Raw genomic sequence first — 9,040 nt, forward strand, 5'->3', positions numbered from 1 at the left:
CTTTTCATTTCTCACAGGAAGTTTCTTGTTCTTTTTCTTGAAACGGATCCGCTGACCTGAGCGCACGAAGGTAATAAAATCTTTAGATGGTTCTTTCAACAGTTTTTTCTCAGTGTTGTTGAGATGAATTTGGTTCTTCATAGCATTGAAGATAACCTTCAGGACCAAGTTGTGTCTCCATGTATATCTATTCAATGCTAAGGAACAGTTGGAAAGAATATGTTTCAGTGTTCCGACCTTTCCGCATTTGCATATGTCATTCTCTGAGACATTCCATCTTACGAGATTCCTAGGTGACGGCAAAACATCATAGGATGAACGAATAAGAAAACTTAGCCGAGATGTCGTCCACTTCCATATTTCATCCTAACGTATTTTCCTCTCAACAACGTGTTTCTTCCCATCTCTTTATCTGTCCTTGTTGACTACATCGGATCAAATGAAGCTCTCTTCTCTCTGCTTCTCTTGTTTTGACGCTGCTGCTAACAACAGATCTGCGTTCGCTCCGCGTCATATCTGCAAACGGTCTGAACTGATTTGCGCCAAAACCAAGTCCTCTCCGATGGTTCCGTGTTGCACCCACCATATCTCTGTGTATAAGAGAAGACAAGCTGTCATCAGTCTCTGCTTCTGCTTTCCACTTCCTGGCTGTTTGCACCTCTGGTGGGTTCTGCCTGATTTCCGTATCCTTCCATTCTCTCAGCATCATCACCGTCCGTATCTTCCCCAGTTTGTATATTTCGACTATTGATGCTAGTGGTAACTGCAACGAACCTCTTTTACGATAAAGCGCTGAACTGTTCAACATTCGAGGTAGGCCTAACCACTTTCTAATGAACACATTACATTTTTGTTCAATGATTTGAACTCGTGACAAGGCTACCTCGTATATTAAGAGTAGCCACGAAAGTCGCGGGAACAAACCGAACTGCAAGCACCAAATTTTATAGTTACCTGGTAACTTCGAGTTATCAATCGCTGATAATCCTGCCTCGGCTTGTTTCTTGATTTCCATTCCGCGACTTTTATCTGACAATGTTCCAGCGTATACACGCCCCAAGCTCTTGACGGGTTCTTCTTTGACTGTTGGAATGCTTTCTTCAGCTATTCGAAACTTGAATTCTTTCTGCACTCCCTTAACAAATGTCAGAATACGCGACTTTTTTGCTCTAAACCGCATCCTAGACCCCCTCACAAGTTCGTCTAGTCTCAAGAGGGCATTCTGCATGACTTGTTTATCTGTAGCTAAAAGTGTCACGTCATCCATGAAGGCTTTCTTAGGCGATTGTACATGGGTGATTTGTACCGAAAAATCCACCGCTTTCAAGATCAACTCCATGACTAAGATAAACCACGTGACAGATATTGTACAGCCAGCAGCAACGCCAATCTCCAATCGGTGCCAATCTGTTGTAAAATTTCCTGCTGTAAACCTCATTTCGAAACTGTCATAGTACATCCTCATTACTTTGATCACTTTGTCTGGAATGTGGAAGTGGTCCATGGCTCTTATCAGTAACTCGTGTGGCACTGAGCCATATGCATTAGCTAGGTCAAGCCACACCACGTTCAAACTTCTCTTTTTCTGCTTTGCATCCTGGATCGCTTTCCAAATCGAAAAACAATGTTCAACGCATCCAGGGATCCCGGGGATTCCAGCCTTTTGAACAGACTCATCAACAAACCCGTTATTTTGTAAATATGTCACTGTTCTCCTGGAAAGAATTCCCATAAAGATCTTGCCTTCCACATTCAATAAGGGTATCGGCCTAAACTGTTTTAAAGTCTTTGCATTGACCTCTTTCGGCAGGTATATACCTTCTGCCTTACACCAGTCTTCTACTAGAGTCTCTTCGCGCTACAGTTGTCGGAGTAGGACAAAGAGCTTCTTTCGCAGACGATTGCAATATTTATAGACTTTATATGAGACGCCATCACTTCCTGGGACACTCTTTGCTCTCGCTTTTCTTACGAAATCATTCACCTCTCTCTCCGTGATGTCCCCAATTTGGAATTCGATACCAGGTTCTGAGAGATGATTTAGCCCATGTAAAGGTGGCAGTGGCTGGTTACGGTGCGGATCGCTGTAGGTTTCTTTGACATGAGCGTCCAGTTGTTCTTTCGTGCACGATAAAGAACCGCTCTTCGGTTCAGTGAACAGCTTCTTAGTAAACCCGTACGGGTCCTTCAAAAACTGTCCCCGAGTCCTTTTACTCTCCTTTCGACGCTCATATCGGCGGATATGTCGTTGCACATAACGACATTTCCTTTTCAAATCATCATACAGCAGCGCGAGGCCAGGTTTGTCCTCTTCTGCAGCACATTTTCACCGCTTTCTTAGGCTGGTCTTTTCCTTCCTCAACTGTTTCATTTTCCTGATCCTCCTGTTTGGTCTACACTTTCCTTTCTCTAATCGGATATTCTCTTTCACTCCAAACAATTCCTTCCCTGTATCGTAAATTGAGCATGTTAATTTCCCCAGTTTCTCCACTGTAGAGCCTGTCATTTTATAAAGAGCTCGACACACTTTGTTTTCAAACTCTTTATATTTCTCTTTCTCATTAGCAGCAGGCCACAAAATCCTCGGTCTCCTCCGAGTACTATCTGATGCACCAGACTCATGACTTACAGTTTCCTGACGGGAAGAGGTCTTTGCTGTAGCATTTATCGTAAACTACCTGTCATTTGCAAGTGTAAGTACCAGTCTTCAACTGGGGTTGTTGTAATCGACGTACCACTCTCCCGAAATTGCTGGTCTTGTGCGAAACTTTGAAATCAGTATTGATTCCCGCATCAAGATGTCGAGCTGGTATAGATATACATGCGCATACAGATATACACATACATATATAAGTACCTATATACACGTATCTATGTCTATGTCCACGTATAAATCTCTGTCTTGGTAAGAAGCTTGCTCCCCAACCATATGGTTCCACCCACAGTCCCACTGCATGGCCCCTTTGACAAGTGTCTTCTGATATAGCCGCATCGTAGTTGTTAGTGCAGTTCAATAATCGACATTTCTGTATAATTTTAGAGTGGAATTATGCATTGTAGTCAACAAGTAGCATGAATCGTAATATACCAAACTTCATTATTCCATATTTATAGCAAAATTACTTCATCTATTAAAAAGTGCATATACTATCCAAGCAAGCTACACTCAGAATAAAATATAATTCATTTACTAACAATCAATAATGATATTTTTACAGATTGCAGAAATATCGAATGTAAATCACTCTTTATCTGGTACGGAGTAGGTGACAATATGGCAAATGTAATTGATGCAACAACAAAACCTAAAAAGTCATTAAAAAATGAAGAATCTTCTGAATATCCACGTCCTATATTTCGTCGGAATAAGAAAAACAACATAAATATTGAGTCACCATCACATGTAAGTGATGACAAGTATGGATTTCTGACAATGGTAAGCTTATTAACGTTTTGTTTCATTTCATTTTAATATTTGTTCTCTTCTGTTTGCTTGTTTTTTTGTTATATACCTTGTATTTTTTTATTATATCTAATATTTTCCGTTTCTGCCGTGAACAATTCCACCTCTTTTACGGCATATTACATCTATAACTACATTATCCAATATGTTCTAGTTTTAAGATTGTAGGATGCGACCCTTAGCTATAATCTATAGCAGGTCAAACAACCACATGGAGGCTCTCTTCCTGACTACACAAAAAGTTGTAGAGTAGATGAACAATATAGAAAAAGGAAAGGTGGTCTTAGTTGGTAGAGCTTATTGGAAAGTATTGATTTAACAAAAGGCCTAAGAAAGTTTTATTGCATACAGTACCTCGTTTAGCTTCATGTTAACGATCAATATCTTATACCGTTCAGCACGCATGCTGTGCATTCTTACAAAGCATGCAATATATGAATTATACAATTTGAACATCAGAATTAAATTGATTTTATTCACACTTAACTTCTGGATTAAGGGAAGTGATATTCCTAGTTACTCCGGTTTCTATTCCTAACATTTCAGTGAACTTTACCAATATGAAATAGCTTTGCAGCTGGTTAAAGCATAGATTCATGTACACCTATCTCGTACCAGATGTATTACTTCATAAATCGAGGAGTCGTTTCAAAATTTTTAGTGGTAATAATATTGCGCCGTTTCCATCCTGTATCCAATTTTTTTAAAGGAAATTCCTGTGTAGAACAAAACACACATATTCATTAGAATATTTACTGTATCGCCTTAAATTTATGTTTCAACTTTTCTACATACATTCACAGCATGAAAAACGACGTATAATCAGCCTTTTGCTATATACTCAGCATAGTTTTATTTCTTTATGGCATGGTAAATAAATTATAGTTTAATACTGAGAGTTCTATGCGAATACTGTAGGTCTGCGTCGACAGAAAATAGAGAAAAAAAAGATTTAAAGTTTCGTTCGGCGTTCATTGTCGAAACGCTTGACACTTCATTTTATGCAGTAATATCAGCTCAGCTAAACATATTATTCGTATTTTTTACCAAACGTTTCTGAAATTTGTAACTTTGTAACACATTCCAAGTGTTTGGAACTATTCATGAACTAATGGTATGTACTGAAGTATCCTTTAACAGATTTTTTTGTAATTATCAATTGTTATATGCTTAAGAAAATGTTATCGTTGTTTACATCTGTTTTCATTAAGACTCTAGTTGTATGAAGGTTATTTGCATGTGACATGTATACTAACTGCTTGATTCATTCGATTGCAGTTCTTAGAATAATACTACTTTATGTTTCTATTTTGGCTTAGTAGAAGTGGATTCTTCCTAAGGCCTTTACAGGCCTTTCATGATTGATAAAACCGATGATGTTGATATCTTTCTTGAACAACTGCCAGTTGACCAATGCAAAGAAATAGTTGGCAGGGGCAAATTTCAGTTGGCTGGCGCCCAAGAAAGATAGGATTGGAGAACTAATTAGTAGAATACCTAGTATGTAAACACAATACAGGTAAAAATTGTAACTGAGATGAGCCGTGAAGATCCGATTGGAGGTTGCAGGGTACTAAGCAACTCCGAGGAGTATAGACAGTTTTTAGTTACAGTAGAAAAGTCAGAGAGTCAGTTGTCGAGTACCACAACGTTGGATTTTTTTCTAAATTTCTCATGGGCAAGCAACTACTGGTGGACATAGGAAACCAGGTCTTCTGTAGGTTTTGGTTTTATGCATAATTACGTATTGTAATCCATAAAATGTTTATCAGGCAGCATATTAAACTGGTCAGTTTCTCAAAAAACGGAAACGTATTGCCCAACATCAAATGCACATGTAACACACTCTTAAATATCATACAACATATGAAAAGAAAGATAACTATCAGTTTATTCATTTTCGCACAACTTATCTAGTATATTGCATTAATTAATATATTTACTTTATATGGCTAACGATTTTATTTTGGAAGATGTATACCACACACCTTATATATGGGTATATACATGTATTATGCATAAAAAAGGACGCTTATTTAATATTTATTCAACATTTAAAAACATTCAATAGCACAGTTGTAAGGTGAGCTTGCATTTTCTGATTAGGCTTCGTAATCTAAAGAATAGGATACCGAATAACTCCAAGGAGTATATGCAGCTGATTGTTATATTCCGATCGTATATAGTAATAATAGTTATTGACACCAACGACTAGCTTTAGGTATGAGAACTGTCTCTGCTATCACCAGTAACCTTTAAGCTCACAAGAAAATTTCATAGAATTACATAAAATATTTTACGTTTAATACAACTCTTAATAGGTAACAGTAAAACAGCTAAATAAAATGTTACCTAACTAGAGATTCTGCCAACTTGGCTGCATAAATCTCTGATATAATCAACACGTTAAAACTATGCTGCAGCCCATATTAATTTTATAAAGCAATAACAGTTGCGCGGACTGGACGCAAGTGTAGTTGGATGATTGAGATGTGCGCTTCACATCCCAGGAGTTTAGATTACGATCAAGTTGACTTTTCTGTCATAGCTTTGTTATTGTCGAAACATTGTGAATGCAATTTGGGAGACAGAATCTCTCAAGAATCCCGCTTACACATTCAGGTATCCCTGCACGTACGTGCGCGCGCGCACACACACACACACACACACACATACACACACACACACACATACGGCTTTGTAAACACACAGGTGAATCTCCACGGTATCAGAGTATACTTTTCTAGAGCAGTAACAGACTAATTTGATCAAAGTGAAATTGTTTTTTATCTTTACAATAGTATTGAGTAATCTTTCTACCGACAGTCACCACTAAAGGTGTGTGTGTGTGCGTATGTGTGTTTGAGAATATATGCTTGAGACTATGAGCATATGCTTCAGCGATGTTTATAGGCAAAAACTCATAAACATCAATGCATTCAAATATAAGTCCTTTGTGATCTTTCTACCGACAATCTTTGGCCACTATTGCGATGCAAGAAAGTAGTCATTACTTTATAGCAAATCCTTATCCAGCACCGGTAACATTCACAAAATATGATACAAAGTAAATAAACATAAAAAATGCATTTTAACAATCTCAATACTCTAATTGTTTTTGTCGGAAGGAATTATACCCAAAGCTAGATTGGAGACCCTCAATTATTTCTTCCTGCGGCTAACTCTGGATATGAAACTTAGTTACTATTTTCGGTTTTAATGTATAAGTATCAGTACTCAAACTTCCCTAAGTTTCAACAAATATTTGCTGACATAAGTAGTCGAAAATTAAATACTGGGGATAGAAGTGAACGACAATTTTTAATGGGCCCCTGTGTTTAACATTGCCCTTCACCTGGATTCCCGAGCAAAAAAAAAAAAAAAAAAAAAAAAAAAACATGAAAAAAAAAAGAAATTTGCATACGCATGTCAAGTATAACGACTGTAGGCGAACTAATGGACAGAATCACAAAATATTCAGGAGAGTAACAAGAGGCCTATCTCTCAACTACCGTATTTGTACATACGAATTGCTTCTTTCTTCATCCATCTCTTTCACCAGTTTGATTGTCCGCATCACTCTCATTGTCTATGTAAGGATAAACTCTTCGTCCGAAGAGTAAATATAATCAATAATTTCCTCAACTGTACCAAGTTCTGGGTTCGTAACGCGCTCGTTTCGTTGCAAAACATCCGTTTCCTTTTCCGATTAAAAAAAAAGAACAGCTCTGGGGAGGTGGGGCTTCACTATCAATAACTGCAAAGTGATCGGTTGTCTCTTTTTATAATTTTATCTTTTTTTTTTCTGCGTGTGTTGCTTATTACTGTTTCAACGCGAATTGGATAGAGATGACATTTTGGCTATTCCTGCATAACAGGCAACACGGCGTGACAGAGTTAAGAGCTAACACCTCGCCCAAGGAACTATGAAATATTTCTTTAAAAATAACATCTGGTGGGAAAGGTAAGCTGTATTATGTATTGTCCATACGTTTTGTAAGAAAGCTAGTGACACATAAAACTAGATTATAAATATTTATCTTAAATGGTGAACAATATTGTCGTTGAACACAGATTTTCCCATGGATTAATCGCTGATTCACTGCACCTCTGACAGTGAGAAAGTCACGGGATTACGCAACAGAACAAACATCTCCATTAGTCATTCATGCCATCAGAAATTCAATAAGTCAGTCATTAGCCTATTGGAAATGTATATCTCATATCGGTACTGTCCGCCGTTCGCTATTAAGAATTTTGATAAAAGTAATTGATATTTAGACACAAGCGTGGCTGTGTGGTTAGAAGCTTCCTTCCCAACCACGTGGTTCCGGGTTCGGCTACACTGCGTAACACCTTGGGTAAGTGCCTTCCTTTATTGCCTCGAGCCCATCAAAGCCTTGTGAGTGGATATGGTAGACGGAAAGTGAAAGAAATCCGTCGTGCGTGTGTGTATGTGTTTGTGCCTGTGTTTATTCCCTCATCACCGCTTGACAACCGGTTTTGGTGTGTTTACGTCACCGTGACTTAGCGTTCCTGCAAAAAAAAACGATAAAATAAGTGCTAGGTTTAAAAAAATAAGTACTGGGCTCGAGTCATTCGACCGAAACATAATTCACGGTGGTGCCCTTGTATGACTGCACTCTAACTGAAACAAATAAAAGATAAAAGATGTGTGTGTGTGTGTGTGTGTGTGCGTGCGTGCGTGCGCGCGCGCTTGGTGTACAACAGGCTTCTTTACAAATTCCGTTTATTCATCACCCGATCTAACATCATCCTGCAGCTTATGAGCCTTTAAAAGAGAGCACTATGTTGCAAGGATTCGGGTTGTGTGTTTGTTTTGAGGATACATGTAAGTGTCATGACCCTGTGAAGAGTCATGGCCCAGTAAAGAGTAGAAAAGGATTTACATTGAGAAGAAGAAAATAACATCATGCGAAAATATATTTATGAAAATGTTTTCATGGTTACACATGTAAATTAACAGAAGAACGAAATGCTTGTTAAACTAAAAATGTATCACTGTGCCAGTGATAATGGTGGATATTAGTGTGAAATTATATGGGATACCAAAATATTGTTAATATTTAATAGTATTAAAAATACCTCAAGCATTTATCTATTTATTTATATAGATCGCAAATCTTGCCCCAGTCGACATTAACTGTCATCTTTCCAAGTTCAATTGAGTAAATTACACTCAGAATACTGGAGTCGGGAAAACTGACTATGTTTTTGAAACCTTTTGTCAATGTTATACATCAATTTTTATTAAGTCGTTACGAAAATTTTCGGGCAACATCTTTTCGTTTTGAAAAATTAAATGAACAAGATTCATATTTGATCAAAATATTATGTAAGAATAGGCGTACCAAATTGAAATTTAACCTATCTATCTATCCATCCATCCATCCATCCATCCGTCCATCCATCTATCTATCTATCTATCTATCTATCTATCTATCTATCTATCTATCTATCTATCTATCCATCCTTCCATCCATCCATCTATCTATCTATCCATCTATCCATCCATCCATCCATCCATCCATCCATCCATATATATATATATATATA

The 9,040-nt window shown here is 37.6% G+C and overlaps 2 protein-coding genes across 5 annotated transcripts in view; one reads left to right on the forward strand and one right to left on the reverse strand.

Moving 5' to 3' along the window:
• LOC128248351 (chloride channel protein D-like) overlaps positions 1 to 9,040 on the forward strand; it is a 69,534-nt gene that overhangs the window by 7,444 nt on the left and 53,050 nt on the right. Inside the window, exons 1-2 of one of the 4 annotated variants that reach the window (XM_052969429.1) lie at positions 1 to 70; positions 3,219 to 3,436. In XM_052969429.1, the coding sequence (XP_052825389.1) occupies positions 3,275 to 3,436 (162 nt within the window). In that variant the 5' untranslated portion in view covers positions 1 to 70; positions 3,219 to 3,274. Of the gene's footprint in view, positions 71 to 496; positions 814 to 2,070; positions 2,694 to 3,218; positions 3,437 to 9,040 lie in introns of those variants that run through there. The other 3 variants (XM_052969427.1, XM_052969420.1, XM_052969423.1) reach the window with 3 other exon arrangements.
• LOC106867650 (uncharacterized) lies at positions 383 to 1,732 on the reverse strand. Its single transcript, XM_014912577.1, has one exon. The coding sequence runs from the start codon at positions 1,730 to 1,732 to the stop codon at positions 383 to 385; it is 1,350 nt and encodes a 449-aa protein (XP_014768063.1).

Source organism: Octopus bimaculoides, chromosome 1, assembly GCF_001194135.2.
Source record: "Octopus bimaculoides isolate UCB-OBI-ISO-001 chromosome 1, ASM119413v2, whole genome shotgun sequence".
Lineage (NCBI taxonomy): Eukaryota > Metazoa > Mollusca > Cephalopoda > Octopoda > Octopodidae > Octopus > Octopus bimaculoides.

Bases quoted from the DNA above. Each gene is read 5' to 3' on its own strand.
- LOC106867650 (XM_014912577.1), bottom strand. From the start codon at position 1,732: ATGGGAATTCTTTCCAGGAGAACAGTGACATATTTACAAAATAACGGG.